We start from the raw sequence: 26,326 nt of genomic DNA on the forward strand, positions 1-26,326 counted from the left end.
CTTTAGACTTCAGTTCAGCTGGAGTCGAGAGGAAAGAATCGGTGTGGGGATTTTTTTTGGGGGGGGGTAAGGGGAGGAATACAGCAAGAAGGTCGTGTTCTTGGTGAGGAGAGCTCCTCTGCGGATTTTGTGAAGGTACTGTACAGCATGCTGCAGGGCATTCACAAAACAGGTGGCTTTATATTAAAAAAGATACAATGCAAAACCTAACTCTGCTGCCAGTGATAAACAGCTGTATTGCTTTCTTGGAAGTATTGCTGCACTTAGAGCATACTGTGTTATAAACAGCATGCTCCTCTCTTTTTTACCAAGAGGGGAAAAATAGGAAACGTGAGACTTTGGGCTAAATGTGACCGGAGAGGTTTGAGGGGGTGGGGGATAGTTTTTTGGTGTTTAGTGCTGTAATATGGGGCTTACAAAATATAGAAGAGACTGAGCAGATGGGGTGTTATTGTCAAATGTTGTGACTTTGCCTGTAAGGCATTTGTCATTACACAGCCTATCTATCCCTGGTCCCTGAAGATCAGTTAATGTGTTAAAAAAAAAAGGGGGGGAAGTTAAAGGGGAAAAAGATGAAATACAGGAAAAACTATTGATCTCTCTGTTCCTGGCTAATCTGAAACAGGCCCCCAGGGAATGGGAGGACATTCCCACCTGGAATTCAGATTTTGTGTGGAATGCAGCTAAAATGAAAGATCTAGTGTCAGATAGTGAGGCTCCAGTGTCCTGCAATGAAATGCTAAAGCACACACCGCCTCTGCGTCTGTCAATTCCAGCATGCTTGCTTTTGGCACCTCTCAAAGATCTCGCAAACTGTGTTGACAAAAAGCAATGGGAGATTGCTTCTTGCCCAGGTCTTTATATTCGGACTATAGCTGCTTCCTCTTTCCTACTCACATTTTCCCATATGGTGACTTTGGAAAATTCCTCTCTGATTTCGTTGGAAAGTGCAGGAAACTCGTTGGTAGAGGGTTGCCTATTACTCTCTCTAATTCTGCTGCTCACATCTGGAAAGGATCTGGCTTGGAAAGGGAAGACTTGCTCTGAGCTCAGTGCATGTAACTGACATGGCATGAGCTGAGGGAGCCTGTGGGGGCAAGAGAAATGTTCTTCTCCATTCATCTGATCTCTGACAGCAAAGGTGAGTTTCTCAGCACTTTATTTTTTTTTAAAAGCTGGATTGTCAGACATCATCCAGCAGCCTGCCTTTCAGCTATAGCTTTCAGAATAGGTATCAAATGTAAGCTACAAATTTACTTAACCTGTTGATATTGAAGGAGAGGATGTTTTTTCAAGTGTGCATGTGTCCTGTAAGAAATGCGTGTGGAGACAACGGATGCAGAGATGAGATATTCTGAACATGATCCTGCTGTTGTTTGAGGTAGTTGGAATTGTTGAAAAGCTACAGTAACTCCTGAAACTTCAGTTTACTTCTGGAGACTGTGCCTTTTGGAGCACCCTGCCTCTGGGGCTGTGCTGCAGCAAAGTGTAGAAGTCCGTGGTGCTTCTGTCTGAACTCAGAAAGATGCAACCACAGAGAACCCTGAACTTGCTTTCAGTGTAACTTCAGTCTCTGAGTGGAAGAGTCTGATCCAAAGCCCTCTGACAGCGAGGGAAGAGTGCTCTTTTTAGTGGGTTTCAAGCTACCCCTTTAATAAGATTTCTTAATAATGCGTTGGATCAGGCCCATGGGAATGAATTTAAAAGGAGTGAGTTACTTCAGGCTTTCTTTGAACTAAAAGAAAATCAAACTCATGTCTGGTTTTACTGCCTGTTCTCCAGATGCAAGCAGATGTTTCTGTATCTGGAGTGTCTCCCTGTGGCACCAGAGCAGCATGCCCTTCAAAGGCATCGTAGCAGAATCTTATCTATTGATGACAATAGGGTGAGACTGTGTAGGAAATTTTAGTGTATGATAATAGATGCAGTATTTCATGCTAATTTTTTTAACATAATTTCTGCTATAGATATGGAAAAATCAGCATGTTGCAAATATATAGAGCCCAATACCAGTCATGAGGTAACTGCTATCGAAATGGTGTTGGCATTGTTACAGCAGGGCTGCTTTTGACCTGTATTTAATTTTTTTCTTCAGTTTTGTTTGTAAATATCTGTAACAGTAAGCTGATATATAGGAAAAAATAACTTTGTTAGAGATCTGATTTATTGTACTTTCTGAGATTATTTTCTCTAAGATTTCTGGAATATTTTCTGAGGTTAGGTCACCAAATACTAAGGATTTTACTAATCCCTTGTTGGCATACTCATATGGCCAATTTTGATCTCACTGTTAATATCTAGCTATATTGCCATATAAGGAACACCATCTGATCTCTGGAATGCTTTATAAAGGAGATTAATTTCATTATATTCAGCTTTTATAGAAATGGAAGCTGTGGAATAGTGGAGCAGGGGGAAGAGGGATCAAGCAAACAATGTTAAATTCTTAAAATCACCCAGCATGTTGGTAGCAAAGACCAGGACCAAACCAAACCCATCCATATCTCAGGCCAGTGCTCTGTCCTCTAGCGCCACCCTTCTCCCATTTCTTCAAGTGTAAGTCAATGTTTAAAGAAATCATTTAAGATTATCATGACTGTGACCCAGAGCAGGATCTCTCCAGTGCTTCCCAAGCACCCAAAGTCTGCGAGAGCCCCCGAGTTCAGCTGGTGCAAAGCAGCAAATCCCAGGGATGCAAACAGAACCGTGCCGCTCTGACAGGTGCCAGCCGGGCTCTGGGAGGTTCTTGTTTCTCATGCAGGGGAACCTGGAGTGGCAGGGGTGGATGGAGTATTTATTTCACAAGGTCAAGAATCCATCATGCTTGTTGACCTTAAAAGATCAGCCTAAATAAGAATTTCTCATCACTGTTGGATACAAAGGATAGTAGAAAGGGGGAAAAATAAATAAATAAATTAAAAAAAAAAAAAAGCCATCCCTGGCTGTTACCGCAAATTGTTGTGTATAAATCTGAGCAGGGCAACAAACGAGATGGGGGGGGCTGGATGTGGGCCAGCTAGCTGATCTGGTAGATACCCAACTTCTGTTTGCATTATTCTAACCTGCTGCCAGAAAGATAAAAGCTGAGCGTTAGCCAGGCCTCTAAGGGTCGGATCAGCACCGTCCAAAACCCATAGGCAGCCCGTTGTGTTTCCAGTAGCGGGGAGGTTTTGTTGCCCTGTTAGCCGATGCTCCAGAGCAGCCCCTGAGAGGCGTCCTGGCGGCTGAGCCAGTTTTCCAGCACACCTCCTTTACATCGATTCTCGCTTCCCTGTGCAGAGCTGCCTGGGCCGGCGTGACCAGCAGCTACACACGAATAACATTGCATAACCTCCTCTATAAACCTCTGGGATCATCTGGCGTTTCTCAATATATAAAAAAAAAAAAAAACGCAATAAATAACGTGGGCGGGCGGGGGGGCGGCAGCTGGGGACCCACGGGGGGTTTCGGGGGGACCGGACCCCCCGGGGAAGGCCTCATGGGGCTGACCCCGACCTCTCTCGGCTTCCAGGGGCGATGCCGGCCGGCGGCCGGGCGCTGCTGGCGCTGGGGCTCCTGGCTCTGGGCTGCGCCGCCGCCGCCGCCGACTTCCCCGAGGGCTCCCCCGAGCGGCGGCGCCGCCCGCCGGCCCCGGCCCCCGGCTGCCCCCGGGACTGCGGCTGCACCCAGGAGGGCGTCGTGGACTGCGGCGGCATCGACCTGAAGGAGTTCCCGCTGCTGCTGCCCGAGCTCACCAACCACCTCTCGCTGCAGGTACGGGCCCGGCTCCTCAGCGCCCGGCTCCTGGGCCGGGGCCAAAGCACCCTCCTGCCCCCGCAGGATCCCCGCTCTCTGGCCCCACACAGCTCAGAGAGCAGTGACCTGGTGCTCAACACAGCCCTTTGGAAAGGCTTGGGCAGTCTCCCAGAATCAAGGGGGACATTTCACCCTAATTCTCTCTCCACACATCAAAGGAGGAAAAAAGATCAGATTTTTTCCCTCCTTATTCTCTTCCCAGCTCCAAGAGAAGAATTTTTGTCCAAAGTAATATTTTTTTCTGGCTAAGGCCTCCAATTCTGAGGTGTCTTCGAAAAGTATGAACTAAACTGCTTCATTAATAAGAAATTCTCTGGCAGCTCAACATACTACAGTATTGTGAGCACAGCACACTGGTCCCAACACAGAGCCAAACAGTGGCTCCCAGTGTCCCGTCTCCTTCAAGCCCCCTCCCTGTAGCATGTGCACGCAGGAAGGAGTGCTTGAAGTGCAGCTGAAACCATCCCTCACGGGCCTAGAAGCAGCACCAAAGGGATAGATGGCCTCAACACGGGGTGAGAGCTGGTGTTGCGCTTGCCAGGGTGAATTCAGTGAGGAGATTTTGGGGTTGTTTTACCCAGGAAGCTGTAACATCACAACCGCAGCCATTGGTTGCGCCATGGAGACTTCATGTCTTTTCAAGACAAGGGGATGCAATAGGAGATTCAAACTTCAGGTAGGAGCCTGTCCTAGACTGTCCACAACACACTTTGCTGTTAGGTGCCGAGATCCCCATGACCAGCATTTTGACAGGCGTCCTTCCCTGCCTTTGCTCTGACACCTCAGGACATGAGCAGGGCTGGTGTGTGGCAGCACCGTGGCCGTTCTCCAAGCTGTGGTCATGGTTCCAGACTTCTCCACAGTGCTTCTTTGGCTCTTAAGCAATCGCTTGTTGTTTACTGCTCCCGTTTGCCAATTCTGATCAATGGTTAAAATGCAGTTTTTGTTCAAAGCTTTCCATCCAAGTGCTGTGTAGTTAGAAAAACCGTAATGTAAGCTGGCACCTTCCTCAGCAGATCTGTTCCAGGCATGTGCTAGCCATGGCTCCCACCTCTACTGCCAAAAGCAGAGAAGCTACTTTGAAGCAGCAGCTGTCACTTTCTGTGTATTAGCTTGGCTTCCAGCTCAGTGGGTCCTTGACTTTTTTAGTCCCCTAGATGCTAAAATGCTAGAATCACTCATTAATGGCCTAAATGCTAGTAAGCCTGTTAATGAAAATCTGATGGCAGTCGCTTCCGACAGTAAAACCAGTGAAACTGAACGCAATTTGACTCTCCCTGCTCATGACAAGTTTGCAGTGGGACAAAAATTCTTCATTTTAAAAGCAACACTTAAATAACAGAATAAACCTGAAATTCTACAGTGCCAACCTTGTAGCAAATGCTTTGCTGCAGCTACACGTTTGGCTGTGGCAGATGGATTATAAACCTTGCCAGGCATGATTGCACTCTGTGTGCTACCAGTCCATAAGCTGAATATTTATGGAGATGAACACAGAACTTGTTTCAGGCCTTCAAATGCTGCTGGGTTTGGATGTCTTGGTTTTGAGATTCAAGTTTGGCTCATTATGGAGAGAAGGCTGTTGACAGTGATTTGACATGGTGGGTTCATTTCCAAGTTTTACTGGAGTTCATAGTCTGGGTTTTATTGGGCTCCTTCTTGGATTACTTTGCTGATGATTAATCCTCTCCATTTTCTTAGAATAACCAGATAGAAGAAATCTTTCCAGAAGAGCTTGCTCGTCTTCACAGACTAGAAACTCTCAATTTGCAAAACAACAGGCTGACTTCAAAAGGTAAGCAGGAAGAGCCGTGAAGTGCACAGAGATAGAGCCTCAGCAACACCAGCTTGTGCAGTGGGCCCAGTGGCAGCTGATACGGAAGCCATGAGGAGTGATGGACTCAGTGGCTGGCTGTAAGCATCACTCCTTTAGCCATCACACAGATTGTGGAGGCACTTTATCATCTGAAACATAATACTCAGTGTATAAGAATGCAGCCTTACTGAACCAGTGGAGGAGACCTGGCAGCAGCACTATGTACTGTGGCGTGAGATCTTCTCATCCAGGAAACTCCCTCCAGTCCCTCAGGCACATCAATGCAATGCACTTGAGAACCAGAAATGTCTACATGCTGAATGATTTCCTTCTGACTGACCTCGTTTCTTAATTCACTTGTTTAGTTCAGTCAGTCAATGCAGTTTAGTCCAGTTCAGTCCTTGTTGAATTAAATATAAATACATCTAACATATATTGCAAATAAGGCAACTTCTCCCCTTCTAAAAGCATTTTCATTTTTGTAGGCAGGCTTTGTTTGCTAAGTCTAGTGTTTATTAGAGAAACTTGACAACTGGTTAGTGAAGAAAGTAGAAGAAAATGGAGGAAATAATAAGACAGTAGGATATGCAATACAAAGGATGCAATTTTTCTTAACTTGTTTGTTCAGTTGCTCTGAATTTTCTTACTATCCTTGTTGCAATGACAGCAAATAGCCTTTATTGAGAATGTGGGCACATTATGCATGGGATCCAAAACATATCACTCTTACATAACACAAGGAGGACTGCTTAATAGATTCAGACCTTGATATTACTACCCTTTGGGTGTGATGTTTCTTTCACAAGCCTCAGTGCAGCTCTAAGTTTCACATAAGTTTTGACATGGGAAATAGCTTCACCTTTGACTTTCAGTTTTCTAAGTGACAGGTCAAAGTGTTATTTGCAGCCTTTCCATTGTGATTGCAGTAGTGCTTGTGTGATCAGCTGGATGTGGAGTGATTCAGCTGAAAATTAAAAATTATTGGAGGACGATTAGCTCTGAGCTGGATCAACTCTAAGCTGGTTACTGCATGGCTGTATGGGATTGTGGGGAAGCAGCACAAGAGAAGAGTTACAACATGCAGCTACTGGTGTTACTTTGGCAACCTCATGGTCATAGATCAGATTGATCTGATCATTAAATGACCTCAGATTATGTCCTGCCAAGAAAAGTTATCTGCAGATTCATGAAAAAATTACCAAAGAAACTTCTCAGATAGCATGGTTGCTGCAAGCACTGATAATCAGCTGTACAGCAAGTCTACACCAGCTCTGTACGTGACCCCTGTCAGCAGGGTGGGCCACAACCGTGCATGCTTATAATTTTTAACAGTCTGCCATTGTTCTTAACAGTCTGTGTTGGCTTGATTTGGTTTGGTTTTTATAAAAAAGCAACAATAGGTCTGAATCAGATTGTATCAGTGCCAATGAACGATATCTAAATCTTCTGTTAAAATATTCTCTGAGAGAGAAAAAAACACCCTCTGGTATTTTCAGTCAGAGAGGCAATAGGGTGCCAGTGTTACTGATCAGAGCTATTCCTGTTCCTAAGGGCTGCCAGAGGAAGCATTTGAGCATCTGGAGAACCTGAATTACCTATACCTGGCAAACAATAAGGTAAGAGGCTCGCAAGGCTTTCAGAGTTCTTTTCTAACTGGGTTCTGAAAGTTAAACAAGCAAGTTCTCAATTCTTTATAAAATAGATATCCTATCGATGTAAAATTGTCCAAAAGTGATATTCTAATGAAGGTTCATTTAAGGTCAAGACAACCAGTCCGAAAAACTTAGAGGCTACACATGCTGGTAGATTTTGAATGCTTATTTCTTTGTGCGGTTGGTGAAAGCTTTCCCTTGTATGTGTGTAGGGAGGTATGGAGAGCCTCTGCACCTATAAATTACCCCTGTATGCAAATAAGCTGTGGGGGAATGGTGTAAAATGCTGCATATCTCAATCGGATGAGGCTGGGTTGAAATACTGGTGAATAAACGCATCCTAATACTTGTGTATGAGCTGTCAAGATCTGCAAAATGCCATCCAGTTTTCTCAGACCCCCATTCTCAATAGGTTTGCTGGGGGGAGGATACCCGCACACAGTGAAGCTGAACAGGTAATGAATTTATTCTTTTCGCTGCAGTGGTAGGAGTTGAATTTCTTTTTTAATGGAAAAGATCCCGTCTGGGGGATCCAAGTTGATTGTCATGACAGAAGCACATTTCCCTTCCTGCCAAGGCAAAGAAATGAAATGCCTACTCACATACCCTTATAATACCACCATACCCACCCTTAATGCTGGTTCCCATTATGGCTTTCTCTTTCTCTGGTGATCCCCCACAAATATTTGCTATAGAAAGAACTGGGATGCCACAGAAAAAAATATAAGTTAAAAATCAGGCAGAGCTTTTTTGTCTACAAATACCCTTCCCTTTCTTCCTTTTCTCTCTCTCTACATATCTGTATGTGTGTCCGTATATATATTTTTTATTATCCTCTTATAATCTGTGACCCTTTGATGTTTCATTTATATACATGTGGCCACACTGAGGTTTCAGTCATGCCAAGACATTTCCAGAATCACTCCATGGATTTCTGTGTGGAGTGATTGAAAATAGAACCCATTCTTTAGTACAGTAACATTGTGTTCTTTTCTCTCTTTCAAGCACCATTTCCATATAACAATCTTGGCAGTTAATAACTCCATAAAAAGGAACAAGCCAGACTGTGACTAATATTCCAGAACTTCGCACTCCAGTTTTCCCTGTGTGACAAAACAAAGTGTTTGGTTTTTCTGGCTTTACTGCAGAGAGAAAAGGATCCCAAAAGAAAATGCAAACATCAGCGAATGTCAGAACTAGTTATGGTGAGAAGTTGTGGACCCACAAAAATAACACATTTCTTTATAAATCACAAGCCAGGACAAACCAGATTGGCTTCAAACTGCATACACTCTGCAGTGGGAAATGATGCAGATCAAGTAACTGTGGTGTCTGGAGGAGAGCAGGGATTTGCTGGTAGTTTGTTCCTTGTTTTATGGAATATCTTTTATGCTTTATCTTCACTTGTGATCCCACCAGCTATTATCTTTCATTAAATGAGCCTGGATGGTTGGAGAAACAAAATATTGTAATAGACTAAAATCCTGCAATGGCTTATGAGTAAAAAGTACTTTAAGTAAAGAATGGTTGCTGTAGTTTCCTTTAGAATTTTTCATCACACTCATGATATATATTAATTACATAGTAGCTACAGTAGGCCTTGTTAATAACTGAAGTCTCTCCCATCAAACTGTAGACCGTGTCCTGAGCTGCCATTATTATTTATTGTAAATTGGTGATTTTGGTGACAGAGGTTTATACCCAAGTATTCCCAAAGTGATAGGGGATTCACCTGGATCCAGTACTTCTGTTTATACCAAAGCCTGTGATAAGCAAGAAAATTTGTTTCAAACTGATAATAACTTTTGTATCATCCTTCCAAGTTCATTGGTTAACTATTTGTTAATAGTGGAGAAACATTATCTGCCATATGGGAAGTAAAGCTGCAAGAAAATTGCAGCTGCAGAAATGAAGATTGCTGCTTATTAGGCAATACACTAGATGAAGCTGTTCAGTCACCTTTGATTTTGCTAAATTACAACAATCCAGCAGTAATCCTTCAAGCAGTCAACCAGTGGAGATCAATTACCCTCATGACTAAGTGCTGAAATGCCAAAGCAAAGTCCTTAGCAAGTGAAAACTCTTTTTGGATGAAACTTCTCTTTCTCTTTCCTGTGGTTCTGATGTTTTTAATTTCACATATCTTAGACATTCGCTTTGTTTTGTATGAAAGTTATGACCCAACAGACTGTGTTTCAGGAGAAAAGCTTTAATGTGCCACTGTGTATGAAAGTGATTAAGTTTATTTCCTGTGTCTGTTATCTCAGTATTATGTTGTGGTAGAGACTTAGTTCTGCCAGACCTTCCTAGTCAGAGATGAGTGTCCTTATGCACTTCCATGAGATCATATCTCCCAGGTCAGGAGGTGAGAGACTACCAATAAAGTCAAGGGCAGTGCTGTGGCAACTGTGGTAATACACAAAATGCCTCTTATTTCCACTGCTTAGGTACTATCTGTACATAGAGATAGGAGGGACTGAGAGATCTTTCCACTTGTGTTTGTGATCATTAAATACTTAAGACAGCTGAAGGATTGCACAGGTGAAGATAAGAAATAGTATATAATGTACTTTTACCTTTTAAAAAAATACAACTCTCTTGAGTCTGTTAAGTTACAAGTTCATGGCTATAGTACATCAATGCACACTTGACAAGCTAGCACAGAGGTTTTACTTCAGGTAAATACATAGTATAAGTGTTGGAGTAGTTCTTCCGTAAAGTGTCTGTTGTCTCATACATTATTCATCTTCCAAATATTTCTGTTCTTACACTATTATTAACAACCGATTGCTCTTTCACATAACAGTGCTGTGAGGAAGAAGCTTTACAAATTCAAATAATTTCAAGCTAGAAGGTACATTTCTACCATTGCCCAGAGTTTTCAGTCCTGATCTCAGAGCTTTAGAGGACAAAAAAAATCAGCGTCTCCGTAGAAAAGATTCCTTCAGAGTGTATGGAAAATATTTTATCAGTTGTCTCACTGCTACTATAGTTAACATATGTAACCGCAGTGGTAGCACATGCCTACTGCAATTCAGTAGTCTTCTGTTTATGTACTGAAGGATCATATCTAGCACAGCATCACGTTGATAATTTGTTTCCCAGGGCTTAATCTTGATGCATAAGTCTGCAGGGTTCATTTTTTCCACAAAATTGTCCTGTAACCTAGAAAAATGCAACCTGTATTCTTGGTTGCTAGATGAATGACTGCAATTACCAGCCACTCTGTGAAGCTAGCTATTGTATTACCTGAATGTTCTGTAAAACTGAGCTTTTAAAATCATTAGTCTTCACTCCACCAGATTTTGTTCAGATACAGACATTCCTAGTGTTTTTTTATACCACTGGTGAAAATAATAGTAGGCCAAGAGCAGACAGGACCAAATCCTACTTCTCTTTGACTAAAAAGTTTTGGAGACACGAACCCTTCTGTATTTGGTTTCTGATGCATCACTTCATCAGAACAAAGTATCGCCATACAATAGGTCTTTGCTTTGAAGTTCCATTTGATATTTCATCATTGAACTCGGAAACATCCCTGCCCTTTGGGAACCTGGGTCCTTTGTTGAAGAGATCATTGTAAATGGATGCAGTACTGGAACAAACACGCAAAGTGACACTTCCTCTCCCAACCAACATACTTTCATTTGGGAGTAAACAGTAGGCCAGTGTGAGGTGGGTTGGATTTTTTTGGCACAGCAGACTGAGGAATTATGAACAATAATAAGCAATGCATTTGCTTTCAGAATAACAACTTTTCGACTTCTTCCACCAAAAAGAGGCAGGATTCTTCCAACCAAAACAAATATTCACATATCTTGGAGCAAAAGTCTGTCTCCTTCCTGGAGAGATTAGTGAGTGAGGACAATTTGTTTTTGTTCATACAATCTGCATTCTGTTTCATTTACTTTTGCCTGTTCAGAGAAAATAAATTTGCAAGTGTTTTGTTGCTGGCCTTATACTTGGTTAAAACATTTGTTGCATTTAACTGGAATTGCCCCGTATATTTCTTTTTCAGCTAACAGTGGCTCCAAAATTCCTCCCGAATACCTTGATCAGTGCAGATTTTGCAGCCAATTATCTCACTAAGATATATGGACTCACATTTGGACAGAAACCAAACTTGAGGTAAGGGATCAGGAAGTGAAACAAGAATAGTGTGCTGCCGCTGCTTTGAGGTAGCTGGTGAGTTAAAGACACTATCCGGCTAAACCATTTTATTGCCTGCTCATACTTTTTTGAAAGAAGCTGACTACTTGTTAATTTCAGCACGAAGGATCAAATAACCTCTCAGACAAATACATTCCAAGGGCTTTTACTAGCTGCCAGACACTTTTGCATAGATAAAAATTAATTTGTCTCCATTTTGGTTATGCTTCAGTTACAATTTAAAAGGAACAGTTTCAGTTTCTCAAAATGGGGATTAATGGTTAGAAATTGCCAGATTTTTATAATCCATTAAAAAGAATAGAGTCACATTGGGTGTACAGTACTCAATACAGTTGAGTGTAACTCAGCTATGTTGAAGTTAAGCATAGTTACCTTCCTCTGGTGTCAGAGGTCTCTCTGCTAGTTTCAGGTTGTGATTTTTCTCAGCTGGATCCAGTGCAACACATTAGTCCATCTCAAATTCAGCTGGGTGTAGACACACCTCCTGTGAGATACAGTCTTTTCCAAAGGCCTTTTGGGTAACCTCTTTATATGGACACTACAGTATCTAAATCCTGCAGAGACATCTCAGGCTCCTTTGGTAGCAATCTGGAAGCACTTAATAATAGCTGACCCAGTTGAGCTCCAAGGTCCCAGTCGTGTGATGAACTGAGGAACTCTCAGTTCCCTCTGATTTCACTGAGAGCAGAAACTACTCTGTACTTATTAGGCCTTTAGTCTCATAGGCTCTTGGTAGCTAAAAAGGCAGAATCAGGCATTGATTTCTGGCAATATCTCGTCATAAAAGAAGCAAGATTTATACGTGTTCTTCCTAATTTGAGTTACATAAGCTGTCATGTTCTGATTTCATATTAAAACACTTGCACTTCTTCTGAAGTGATTTTTACAAACTCTCCCACAACAGCATTCATTTTAATCAGTGTAATAACTCATTGATTTCTGAAATTGCTGATATAAAATCCTATTTCAGTTGTTTCAGTTGGTTTATTTGCTCCCAGCACAGGTCATGGTCTCACACTGATTATTTGGAAAACAGCATTTTCAGAAAGGCAAATATTTGTGAGTTAAAAGTACAGCTGACCATGAAGGGTGAGCTGTATTTTCATGTGGCTCTGGACCTCCTGGAGTTTGTGATTACACTATTGTGTTTCCATTCTGAGCCTTTCCTTCCTTTCAGAAAGATGTTGCCAAGTTCTCTGGAACTGGTAGAGAGTCCAATCCCACTTTTACACTGTGCTCTTTTTTGCAGCTTTAACCTGGCTCCATGATTTCAGCTGCCTTCTGCATCTCAGGGTACACACAGGGAATGAAGGGGTAATAGCGATCAGTAAAGTCCTGTAATTTCTTTTGTTAAAAAGAAGTGAAATTATTTTATTTAGCAGTTAAACCAGTCATAACTTCATAGTTACTTCATAACTTCATAACAACTTCAGTTGCTTTATGGAGAATTACAACCTGTGCAAGGAAGATTAAATCTTTTTTTTAATTATTTTTAATCTGATTGGAGAAACTCTTTGGTGAATATTAAAGGTTAAAAGCAAGACAGGCAAAGGGAAAATAAGAAACCTTCTTTCAAAGGGTCATTAAAAAACAAAACTCTTACAGATACACGTTTTAACCCTCTTGAGTAAGGCCACAACGCTGATGTGTTTTGTACCTCTTAGCCAAGTACAAAGCTGGGTCCAAATGACAAAACTGAAATTTAGATTTCAAAGCATTGTGCAATCCCAGATTTGCATTCTGTTACTTGTTAAGAAGGTGAAGCTACTTGTGAAATTCATATTCACATCCAGGTTTGGAATTTAAATAGACCTACATTTCGGGGAGTATTTGGACTAAGCATATATGCCTTGCTAAATTAAAGGGCATGTTTTGAAAACAACTCTAATTATCTCAAGGAAAGAAGAATAGACAAAAATAAAATGTTTAAACTTTTAAGCTTTCTTTTGGTAAAAGGAACAAACATAGGTCTAAGTATCTGTTTAACTTCATCTTTTTTTCTCCTTCGGACAGATCTGTGTATCTTCATAACAACAAACTTTCAGATGCTGGGTTACCTGATAGCATGTTCAATGGCTCTGATAACGTGGAGATACTCATAATGTCCAGCAATTTCCTGAAATATGTTCCAAAGAATCTCCCTCCAGCCTTATACAAATTGCATTTAAAGGTAACGACACCAAGTTTCCGTATTCCTTTACAATTGTGACGAAAGTACTATGTTTGTATGGGATTCAAACTGCACAGCCAAGCGATTTCAGTTCACTTGAACACATTCCCAGGCCCGTTGTAAGTCTCGTAGCTATCTGCTTACTTTTTTGTAAGTAATCACATGTTTTTGCAAAACACGAAAATGCTCACAGGGGATAAAATTGCTTTTCAGTGTTTTCAGAAGAATGAAAGGGAAATGCCCATGTGGTAGCACTGTTGGACCCTGGTTGGGTATAATCATACTAATGCCTGCTAGTACAAGAAGGTAGATCATTCTGCATGGCCATCCACTAATTGGCTTCCTGGTTGAGTTTGCCACTGATGATGGTGTTTTTCCTGACAGCTGCTTACACCCTAGATGTTGGCTTTGCTTGCTAATTCCTATCACATAGACTGCTGTTCCCTATCATCAGTGATTTTTGTTTGCTACTGAACTGGCAATTCAGTCAACACAGTGAAAGTTTGGATCAGTGATTCTTCACTGCTACTTCTCCAGCAATAGCGTAAGAGCAGAAGTTGTGGTATTATCTACTCTCCAGCACTTTTAATTCCATGTCATCTGATTTTGATAAAAACACTTCATAATGTCTGTGCTAAAGTTCTTAGCTTTGTTAGCAATGGGAGAGCTGCAGTGGTGGGGAATCCTGGTTCCGTTTGTTTCTCGTGTTGACAGCTCCTTGGACGTGTGTAGACTGAAGTCTGTTATCAGCCCCTGGTCTTATGCAGTTCTGTGTTGCCTCCCAGCTTTCTTTTCCCTTGAAGATTTCACTGCTAAATCTCATTAAAGTCTTCTAGAAAATGGGCTTCTGTAGCTTGAAGAAGGCAAAGGGTCTGATCCTTTAAATTTCTGGAATTTCTGTGCAAAGTGTGGAGTTACTAAACCCCTGGGTTTTATTGGCGTTTATAAGTAACTGTTATCTCCCAAGAGAAGGCTCAACTTTGAAGACTCTCTGAACTTTTATCCTTCCCTGCTATTACCAACTGTGTTAAGGGCAGAGAAGTGGGAGAGAGAAACAGGCATTTTGTTTTCAAGCGCACTGCCTGTCAATAGTAACATTTATTGATATTTTGATTGGGAAAAAACAAAAATGTGACAGTGAGAAATGGGAAACAGCAAATAGTGGGCCCAAACTGATTAAAAGTACTGTAGGTGTGACAGGTCTTTCTTTTTCTTTCACTATTCATTGAGATACCCAGCTGAATCAGTCTGTGGTGGTATCCACTTTATATTAGTTGGGACATGTATTTCGTGTAGCCTGCCAATCACATTATTGTGTATACCTTAACGATAGGAAGTTTAACATTCAGTTTCAGAGTTTTATATATCCTTTTATAATTCCTACAGTACTTGTACGGAATTCCTAAATGGAATTTAGTTTTATATTTTGTTCATATCCGCCTGCTGGCTACTCCAAAGCCACACTAAGGCAATAATTATTTTGGAAGGAGTAATTATTTTGGAATCTACATTGCAGAAACTGTGCCTTTTCAAATGTGGAATACTAAAAGAACATCTGGTTCACAGCTTCCAACCAAGCTTTAGTTGCCTAAATTACATTGTAGATTTTCACATAGGTGCAGGGACTATGAATGCAAAATAAAGTTCTCCCTGGGTGCCAAATTCTAACTCAACCTAAAAATTCCATAGGAAAACAATAAAAAGAAGTTGTAATATTTTAAGCTATTATTTGTATTTATTTCTTAGGCAGAATTATAACATCCCCTGAAACATCTTGTGCCTGCCAGGTATTTAATTTATTTACCTGGTATTAGCTGAGCAGAACCTGAATGTCTTATTTTGTTTCATGCTAAATAACGTGCTATGTGCTTCTGCTAACTGTAGAACAACAAGCTAGAGAAGATTCCCAAAGGAGCCTTCAGTGAACTTACAGGCCTGCGGGAGCTGTATTTACAGAATAATTACTTGACTAATGAAGGAATGGACAATGAAACTTTCTGGTGAGAATCATACCTGTAGATTGCACCTGTGTTTGTGTCTGTCTGCCTCCTCTAGTATAGTAGTCCATCGACTTAAAAGTACGTTTATTAAAAACTGCACTACGTTATGCATTTCTCTGCTAGCTCTAGATGATAAGGTGTAGATTTAGATGCTGCCATTGAAAAGCAAAGGTTGTGGTGAGTGGTGTGAATTCACACTCCAGAGTACTTATATACAAAAGACAGAACACTGCACATAAGACTGCACCGCTCCTGATGGCCACAGACCCAATCGTGCAAGGTAACTTGCCTCTGAGAACAGGCAACCCAGAATGATGGTGCAGGCTGGTCTCTGTTCTTCCAAACAAATCAGAAGTGAGGCTACTCAAAACTTCTCAGTTTCCAGGGCAATTCACTGGAAGTTCAGGCCAGACATTCATCTTTGCTAAGCCACATTTTTGTTTCTGTGATCTGAAGGCAGCAGCCACTGATATGCAGTTGTGAATTCATCTGGCACAGCTGTACCCCAGGGCAGAGAGACTGCTGGAGTAAGAGGGGATGCTATGGTGCTGCTCAATAGCCAGATGGCTGCAAAAGCTTTTCTAGAAACTGGTGCAACTGAAAAAGCCGTTGGCTGTCCTAAATTTAGCCTGGGACTTAGCGCTTCAAAATATTAACCTTTGTCTCTGTTTGCACTGAGTGCTGCCCTTCTTTTACCTGAAAATCCAGGCCTGCCTATAACTTGGTGTGAGTTCTGTAAACTTTTCTGATCTCCAGCAATGAAAAATTTCTTACCTCTTCCACATCCCACTCCCAGAAACCTTTTGTAGTGTTTTACTTTAGCTCTGTTGTGTCGCCCTCCAGGTAATGTTGGACATACCATTTCTGTTAAGATTTCAATGAACAGAGTACAGCGGCTACAGCTAAGGCACCAGTCACAGTCAGCAGAGGGGGTGGATATTACTTTGCTGTTGTGATATTAACTGTACAGCACAGCATAATCCTATTGGAGATGTACCCAACTGGGGAGGCATTACAACTTGCAGCAGTGAAGTGCTTTACCCAGAAAGTATATTTGTTCATTCAGAACATACTTGGATAGCTCTGAACAACAGCGTAGTAACCAGTGAGTAATGTCTGTAATGCATTAGTTCTTGTATTTCCTGAAAACTTTCTAGTCATCTGCAGCGGGTTATGTAGTGCCATGCAGATCAGTCTCTTCGCAGGAGCTCCTCAGTCCTGGCATATAATACCACTGATCCACATCCAGTTGGTGTAAGTGGCTGGTCTGAGGATTTATTTTAGCTTCAGCTGAGTCCATGGAATCCAGATTCAGTAGCTTACACAAAGCAGATCTAGCCCTGACTCACTTCCATAATGCTGGAGGGTCAGGAGAAGTTCAGTATCTTAGTCTAGGACACTGAATTAGCATTTCTACTTTCCATAAGAGTAATATTTCATCATCTTAAAAGCAGGCTTGCTTTTCAGTTTAAATATACAATTTCAGAGACAAAAATACTCTTACTTGGACTACGTTTCTGTGAAATTGAGAGCTAAATTATGTTTTAATGGTGATCCCATTGCAGCTTTTTTGTGATGAACTGGAATTGTTCACATTGCTATTTGTACTGGCAAATGAGAGAACATTAGACTGCAAAACTGATCTCACGTCTCATCCAGGTGGCAGGGTTTGGGTGTTTGTGTAGTCTAGCAGGTTCTCTTGCTAGTGTGGCCAGGGAGCAATGGCAGTGCCTAGTCCTTAATGGCAGTGTGGGAGCTCCCTGTTTTGCTGTCCGCATCAGTCATTTTGTGAGACAAAAAAGGGCAGTAACAGGAGCTGTGCCAGGGCAAGACTGTACAGATTGTAAAATCCTAGGGGAAGTTGATTATCATTTCACCTTGCAGAATCTAAACAGAGAGTGTTTTCTTTCCTGCTTTCCCAAGGAAACTGTCTAGTCTTGAATATCTGGATTTGTCCAGCAATAATCTCTCACAAATCCCAAGTGGTTTACCTCGAAACATCGTCCTCCTTCACCTGGAAAAGAATGCAATTAAGGTGATTGGCAGAGATGTCTTGACCCAAATTAAGAACCTTGAGTACCTTCTGCTCCACAATAACAAATTAAAAGCCCGAGGTATTCACCCACTAGCCTTCCAGGGCTTAAAGAAACTGCACACTGTCCACCTATACAACAACATGCTGGAACGGATTCCCAGTGGTCTGCCCCGACGAGTGAAAACACTTATGATCCTTCATAACCAGATCTCTGAGATTAACAGGAATGACTTCGCTACCACTTACTTCCTTGAAGAGCTGAACCTGAGCTACAATAAGCTCAAAAGCCCCCAGATCCATCGGGAGGCCTTCCGTAAATTGAGGCAACTAAAGTCCTTGGATCTTTCTGGAAATCATCTCAACACAGTGCCTTTTGGCTTCCCAAAGAACTTGCAGATTCTGAAACTGAAGGAAAATGAGATAAGCATCATCCCCAAAGGGACTTTGTCTGGGATGACAAAACTGCGGGAACTGTATTTGAGCAACAATAAACTGAAAGTCAATTCCATTTATTCAAGAGCATGGAGAGAACTCAGCAGTCTCCAGGTAGAAACATCACCTTCTCTAATCGTGTTAGTAATGCTGATGTCCTCATCTGTCTGCCTAAGCCAATTTATGTAGCACCAGTACTAGATTTGCTTGGTGCTCGTGTTTTGGGCTTGCATTGTAAGTGCTGCATGCTCTGTTTCTAGCAGTAAAATGGTGTGCTGTTGTGCCAGAGGTGAGTACCTCCCACTGCTGACCAAAATGGTGGTCCACCATGTACTGCTAATTCTGGGAAATGTGAAGACATTTTTGTTTCTGAACCCTAATGGTGTCCTGTATTTCCAGCTAAACATTAACAAATGTTGTCATTAAAACTGAAACTGTGTTTCAAATAGCTTGTATCCCAAAAGATCTAAAATCAGCACTGAAGAGAGAGCAGGAGGAAGGAATGCATAAACAAAAACACTCTTAATTCTCAAAGCCCCCACATCAGCTTATAGTCAGACAGGCCAAGCTGCAGGATTTAGCAGCTCAGCTGGCTAAGGCACCTGGATAGCAGTTAGGAGGTCTGGATTCAATCAGCAGTCTTGTCATTTGCTTAATTGTTGGAGAAAGTTAAACACAAACCATAAGGCAGGCAGAAACAATCAGATTTGTGCTGTGGAAAATGACCTTTCAAAATTGTTAACACTGGCTGAAGGATTTGTCTGCATTTCCTTTTAGGCAGCAGCCTGTGTCCTGCAGTAAGAGGTATTACCTATGTCATATGGCAGCCATCTAGGGTGCACATGGTTAGGTCACTGTACAAGCAAACTTTGTACATTTGACAGCAGAGCAGGGATAAAGAATGTGGAGTATGTGTCCTGCTGGTCCCCTTTGTGTTTTCAGACATTCCAGGCATTTATCTGTGTGAACATTGCTCTTTCTGATCTCTCTGGAAATAAATGAGCATGATTTTCAGGTAATGTAAATCAGCAAGGCGGGAACAGTATCTGTAGCGCTGTTGGTTTGCATCAGCCATAGATTTGGTTGGTGATTTTAGTGATACATTTTGCATTTGTTTGGTGCCTTGGTGATGTGTGTGTGCATGCGTGTGTGTGCAAATATATCTGAGATGGAATGTAGTTTGCAAGGAAGCTGGTGATGAGAATTACAGATCCTGGTAATGTTTCACTGCAGTAGCTTGATGAAATGTAGCCATTGTCACCTGCCTTTTTTTTAATCCCCCAAACAAAAATCGGTCATGAGACTCATTAGGCAGCTATAGCTACTGGTTGGAACTACAAAATTTCAAGATTGGCTTTCTTGAAAGGCCTGATTCATTGCAGTTTCATGTTACTTTTATGTTGCAGTCACTCCCCTGTAGTGACTGTCAAGCCAGAGTAATGCATTGCTGAATCAAACACGGGCCCTTCAACTGTACATACCCCACAGTAAACGCTGTTCATTTTAAACAAGGTTAAGGTAGTAGCACACACTTAATATTCTGTTAGACTAATGGTCATTTTTGGCTGTGGCTTTTTCTTAAACACTCTTACTACTTGTTAGATATTTCCATGATAGTATATATGAATCTGATTTTTTAATATTAAGGGCTTAACTCTGCAATTGGTCAATGAGTTAGTGCACTGGAGATTGGACAGATAACAATCGCATAAGATCCTGGTTGTGCAAGTACTTAGCATACAGTGCAGTCCACACTGTTTCCATGGAAATCACTGAAGACTATCTATTTGCAATTGCAAAGCTAGGTATTTGCATAACTGTTTGCCAGACTGGGATTATGTGGAGAATAAAAACACCGAAATCATGACAATCATCCGCAGAACTGTAACTCTGAAAAATGCATAACTAGTATGTTGGCTTGGTGCTATGAAAATGGTACAATACAGGATAACAAAACACTTAATTTTGATCCATTTCCTTGCTTAAACTCATCTAAGAAAGTATCATGGACTTTAGTCCTGAATGTCTTTGTTCATTGATCTATGTGAGAATATTTTCAGCTGTTTTTATGTGTAAATTTATCTAATGTAACCTTAGCTAGTGAAGCACTTGCAATAACAGCTTCCAAGGAATATTCTCAAGCATATCTGAAACCCAATCTGTTTTAATTCACTGTAATAGTCATGGGCTAAAGCGTGGGGACAGACATAAGGAATGTTCAACTGCGTAACAAAACAACATGGCATGTGAAATCATGATGTTAAATAGTAATGCAAGAAAGCAGAATTGTCACAGCCGCGCTTACCTTGATGAGAATTAGAAGTAGATTAAATCAGTTTATGCTACAGTCAATATCGCTTCAGTTTTCCACCAAGAAATCAAACTCAATCTTTGTGCATGGCTGACAATTTACAATTTCCACTCTACACACAGCATTTGTTGTTTTCCTGACCTCACCAGGGAAAGGTGCTGAAGCAGACTCACCAAAGTACCATCTGAAAAACAAAGCTTGCTTCCAGATGAATTTCAAACCCAAATCCTGGATAAGCTTTGCTTAAACATCTTATTTCTGTGCTACTACCATATTAAGTTTTTAGTAAATGCACATATGCATGCATTATATCCTTATGTATGTATGTATATATGCACATAAAAGCAGTAGATAACATTTTAAAGGAGAGGGGTGTGTGTTTATACAGCCAACCTTTAAAAGCTCATTTGTTGTTAAGCTCACTTAACAGTGAAGTGCTGCTAATATTTACATTCAATTATTTATTTAACCCCTTGTTGTCTCTTCCTTGCAGTCACTAGACATGGCTGGCAACCAGCTGCTTTCTATCCCATCAGGCCTGCCAGAATCTCTAGAATATTTGTACCTTCAGAACAACAAGATCACAACCATTTCAGAGAATGCTTTTGAATCCACACCCAAAATAAAGGGAATTTACCTCAGGTAGGGTCAAGTTTCTACTTCAACATGCAAGGTTTTTCTTCTTTATCCACTTTACAATTGCTTAGTTTTTAGAAAGTATTTAAAATCTTAACTTTCTAAATAAGCATCTTTGTTTTGTAAAAATGTGATGAAGCTATGTTCATCTGCTCAGAAAAGACATGGATACACATAATATGCTTTTTCTCTTTAGAGACATTGTCTGTGCCTTATTAGAATGGATTAGGCACCTTAGAAATTCTGGGAAATTAATATTTAACAACACTACGTCGTATTCCAATATTTAGCTGTAATCTAAAAGTTTACAGTCCAGTTATAGGACTTCAGCATTGCCTTTGTCTGTTAGCCCTGGATTTTGGTACTGTATAAAAAAAAAAAAAAAAAAAAACTGTCATGGGGCTTCTATGACTAATCTTGACGTGCACATTTCTTTGATAGTTCTGTTAGAAACAGATGACAACATACTCAGCTGTCACAAATGTGGCACTTATGTAACTAAGTTTAGAAAGCTTTTCTGTTTTCTGTTTTTTTTTTTTTTTTCTTACTCTGTCATTTGGATGAGGACCTTGTTTATTAAATTGTGTTTTACGGGTGGCAGATACTGACCTTTGTTACACATAATGTAAAGTCACAGTGAAGTAGCTGATTTAAGCAGAGTTATTAAGGATTTATACCATAAGAAGTGAAGCCTGAATCTGGCATAGTAATATATTAAATTTTAATGTAACAAAACATTATTGAAAATATTGCTTAGAAGTAAAATACCAAATCCTACAGAATATGTGATTAAGCTGATCCCATGTTCAAAAAGCCTAGAATGCCTGCTGGCCAACATTAAATATGGCCTTGTTTTGTCTGTATGCAACAATACTGCCCTACAGTTCTGAATCATACCTTTTTGGATGAATGATTCCATACCAAGCAAATAAAATTAAAAAGTCTGGTGTAAATTAGAGCAGTCTGTCTATTCAGCTGCTCATATTTATGAGATTTTTGTGAATGCTTGGATGCAAACCAGAAACCACATACCACATTCTATATTTCTATATAAAGAGAGAAAAGAAATTTGCAGAACAGTTTTGCTGACATATTTAGGAGGCAACTCCACCCACATTAAGCTCTATTTCTTAACGGGAGGCAATTAATCCATGTAATAGTGTGAAACAATAATATACATCTGGAATATTAGACAGAATACAATTTTAAGCATATTCAAGAGTAAGGAACGAAGCAGGAAATGTGAGGGGTTCTGAAACTTCATATTAGTTTATTCACATTCTTGGAAACCAAAATAACATGAAAAATTATTGTATGTTGCCATGTTTCTAAAGGGATACTTTGTGCCAGTATTTCATGTATTGTGGGAGAAGAATTAAACTGTCAAGGGATGACATGGAATCTCGTGGAAAAGCAAGTTGCACTTTGAAATGTTGGCAATGGAGCAGATGCCTTTCCTCTCTGGGAAGGAGAAAGCAGAATGCCAAGAGGAAGAATTTGTGGGGGAGGAATTTCAATATTATGAATTTTTTTTCCTTGCAGAATACCTTTACAGAGGAGGGAACAGGGACTGGGTAGAGAAAAGTAGGAGTTTTTTTGAGAGTGTGACCAGTGAACTATAAATCAGTGGGAGATACTTAACGTTTCCCAGTATTTTCCTGCAGGGTCCTTTGCAAAGATATGCAGTGCTGTCAGCAAGGTTTGTTCAGTCACTTTGTTTGCCTGCTTGCTAATCTGTACCTGCTTTCCCTGTCTTTTTATGGCCAGAGGAGTCAGTACTCTGCAACCTAATGTGTCCAGAGTTGGGGGGAAACAAAAAGTGAGGGGTCTGGAGGGGGGAACATTGATTTTGAGCTTCAACTTTTTATTGTCAGCCAGGACCTTTGTACACTGTTCAGACACTTGAAGGATAATCATCTTTCCATATTCCTCATTTCAAAATTCAGTTCTACATGAGGAGAAATCAATGCCAGCATTTTTAGCAGTTCTGCTTTCTTTACAAGGACTGGCATCTCTGAAGTGCTGTTGTGGGTCAGAGTAAAGTCAGAGTAACTCTGCAGAAAGATTTTCTCGTAGTCTCCTTTCATTTCTGTGTTGGATATAAAAATGGGCTTATTTTAACAGGAAGGTCTTTTTGTTTGTTTGTTTAAAGGTTTAATAAGATTGCAGTTGGAGCACTGAAGGAGAGTCTCTTCCAAAGCCTAAAGTACTTACAAGTACTGGATATTGAAGGCAACCTTGAATTCAGCAACACTTCAAAGAATAAGGATGACTCAGAAGAGGAAATGGAAGATGAGGAAGAGGAAGAAAACTGAGATAAAATGTGAACTCACACAAGAACATCATGTTGGAGGTAACAACTGAAGTTTAGTTAAATCAGAGAGTGCAGTTCCTGCACTCTCAGTAAATATTTCCTCTCTGTAAATAATTCCAATTACAAGTATGATTGAAACATAACAAGTAGATGTCTGAGTCCTAGATTCAAAGACTTTTGCTAAAACATGACCAGGAATTGCAGAATTAAAAAAAGATTGAAAATACTTTTTTTTTTTTTTTAATTGAAACAGTCAGTATACGCCTTTACTTTATCAGAGGCAGTGGACTTTTCATAGCGCCTCTGGCTTAGAGCCACAGCAGAGACAGTAGATAAATATGGAGGTCATTATTCACCAGTTCTGTTTTTTTTTTTTTTTTTTTTAAGAAAGGTATTTCATGATATTTTTAAGTAACTAGTTCAAAGGGAAAACGAAGAACAAACTCCAAAGTTTACTGATGCAGAAGACCATGTGAGCTGAAAGTGGATTAAAAAAAATTAGATAAATTAAAGGGAGGTAGTCCCAGCAGTACCTTGTAAACATGGCATTAAGATGCAACCTCTGTCTCAGGCAATCTGTAAGTCACTGACCACTGAAGTGGGTTGGAAGATAATACTGTACTTGGAATATTTCCTATGGAAAGAATATCCACTTCAGGTCACTTTTGGAAATGTTATGAAGGACTGGATTAATTCTTGGTCCAGGTTAGCCATGCCTAAGATCTTAAAACAACCTATGCTTTTGCTACCGATAAGTCTTGACAAGGGTTCATTGCTCATTTCACCAAGATTCACTGAAAAGCCTCTTGCCAGTTACAAGTCATGATTGCTGCTGACTTGGATTCCAGACTGGTGATACTAAGATCTCAGCATTCCATAACCAATCTGACCAGCCACTTGAACCTCTTTTCTTTTAAAATGCAGAGGAAAAGATGGAGGGAAAATTATATTTTAAAAGTATGTATTTTTTCCATAAGAATATGGATCTGCTTTATGCATATCTTAAGCCTTTTATATTCAAAAGGGATGATGAGGTTCAACATACTGCCCTCTACTTTTGGAGAGCTAAACTCCAAGACTTTGAAAGAAATGTTTAGTTTTGCCCCAGATCACATTTGTCATGGGAAATGGCACAAGGAATTGCTAGGAATAGTGCTAATTCACTGAAAAGATGAAGGAGGTTGGAAAGGACAGAAGTTACTTGGAAAGTTAAACATTAGACCTCCAGGCTAGGCTGTGTCAAATCTTTGTGGGAAAAGAAATAATTATGTTTAAAAACTTAAGAGTATATATAACTTCTTTATCAGCACATTGCTGGTTTGGTTTGGGGCATGTGCAACTTGTCAGCAGGCACTAAATTTAGCCTATTCTGTATTCTGTTATGTAACTTATTTTGTTTTTCTGATGTTTTGCAGGAAAGCATATGGAAAATTACATATATGTCTATGTGTATATATCTATATAGATATATAGAGAACACTTAGCAAAACGTGCAATGAATTACGCAGAAACTGTTATGGCACTGGGCCAGGCTTATGGAAGACAGTGTGTTACAGTGCCTTATTCAGGGAGAGACCCTGAATGCCTTTCCAAAGCTTCCAAATCACCTTATACAAGACCCAGGATCATAAGGGATTGCTCTGGAACTCACAAAAGCTGGCTTTTGTTTCTTCTGTTTTTCTTCCTTCACTGTTTCCATCTGTAATAACAATATGGGACTGTTTTGAACACATGCCTTCAAATGCTGTTTTTGTCACTGCATTTTAAGTGAACCATGTATATGCTTCTTTTCTTTTCTGCCACCCCAAAGAAGCTGTTGTTGATCAGGCAAGATGAATATTTGCAGTAGTTTCATGTGTGGAGCAGTATATGAGGCATTTGGGTCATCAAGCAGCAGTAATATGTCTGGATTAAACTATTCCTCTGTTAGAACAATGTGTATATTTGGATGAGAAAAACAAATTAAGGCTGGATCCCAAAATATTTTATCTCTACTGCCAAAGCCTGCAGTATATGCCTGTTTTAGAAAGGTTTTAAAATAAAACAATTGCTCTTGTGAATATATATAAAAAAAGCTATGTCTACCTTCCAGAGGTTTGGTATAGTTTGTGTCTTGCTGTTATTTGTCCACGTGGCAGTTGTGTGAATGTCTTGGAAGATATGTCCAGAAGACTGAGTAGTGGTATGCAGTATGATATATTTGGTAGAATTTTTCATATATAGTATATCATTTACATTAAGAGCTAGAAGTGAGACTAATGAAGCAAAAGAGATAAGTGAGTGTGGGGGTGTCTTATGAAGAAACTGTTAAGCGTCAACAGAAATTTCTTTGTTTAGTTCAAGTCTTGAGACAGTACCTGCTGTCATACTCTCTTAAAGCCTCACTTGTTCTATGATGTTGAGTACTCTCAGCTCCTGTTCAAATTACAGAAAATGAAGAAACCAAGGAAAAGATTTGCAGAGGTACCTGGATGGCAAGGTTCCTATTTGATTATAATGTCCTTCATCTGAGGTAGCTAATCTGTTTGAGGAAATGGTCTTTTCTTTTGAGGACTTCTGATTTAACACGTGTTGTTTTGCATACTGTATTCCAGGATTTACTTGGAAACATAGTTGGTCTGATTCTTTACCAGCTGTTTTTCCTGCTGGAGAAGATCTAGTTCCACACTCCCTTTGGGTTCTCGTAGCACAACAGTAATTTTGAGCTGAAACTTTCTAATTTAGATGATCCAAGTTGGTCAGGAATCATAGAAGGAAAGATTGCTTCCTGAAAAAAACAACTTGGCCCTAAACAATTACCAAAAAAACAAACCAAAACCATTTTTGAATATCAGCTATACAGCTGAGCAATAAAATAACCTTCCAACTAACTTTTGGGACAGATTTCTATGTGAAATATTTGCAGAATATATCTTAAATTAGTGAGGTATCTCTAGTAACAAACCCCAGTGACCAGTTTTGCTAGTCGTTGGTGAAATAGACCTATTTATTGTGC

At 40.3% G+C, this 26,326-nt stretch overlaps 1 protein-coding gene across 3 annotated transcripts; it reads left to right on the plus strand.

Moving 5' to 3' along the window:
• Positions 1-25,421, plus strand: PODN (podocan). Of its 3 annotated transcripts, XM_035538035.2 has the most exons (12): positions 1-135; positions 1,016-1,141; positions 3,512-3,753; positions 5,497-5,590; positions 7,163-7,227; positions 11,282-11,391; positions 13,447-13,603; positions 15,488-15,603; positions 17,527-18,184; positions 20,875-21,023; positions 23,170-23,370; positions 24,747-25,395. In XM_035538035.2, the coding sequence occupies exons 2-11, from the start codon at positions 1,105-1,107 to the stop codon at positions 23,330-23,332; spliced, it is 1,791 nt and encodes a 596-aa protein (XP_035393928.1). In that variant the 5' UTR covers positions 1-135; positions 1,016-1,104; the 3' UTR covers positions 23,333-23,370; positions 24,747-25,395. The 3 variants fall into 3 exon arrangements, with proteins under 3 accessions (XP_035393928.1, XP_035393929.1, XP_035393927.1); XM_035538036.2 differs by lacking the exon at positions 1-135 and having other exon boundaries at positions 791-1,240; positions 24,747-25,421; XM_035538034.2 differs by lacking the exon at positions 1-135 and having other exon boundaries at positions 792-1,141; positions 24,747-25,421.
• The last annotated feature ends 905 nt before the right edge of the window (positions 25,422-26,326 follow it).

The sequence above is a fragment of the Cygnus atratus genome, chromosome 8 (assembly GCF_013377495.2).
Source record: "Cygnus atratus isolate AKBS03 ecotype Queensland, Australia chromosome 8, CAtr_DNAZoo_HiC_assembly, whole genome shotgun sequence".
Lineage (NCBI taxonomy): Eukaryota > Metazoa > Chordata > Aves > Anseriformes > Anatidae > Cygnus > Cygnus atratus.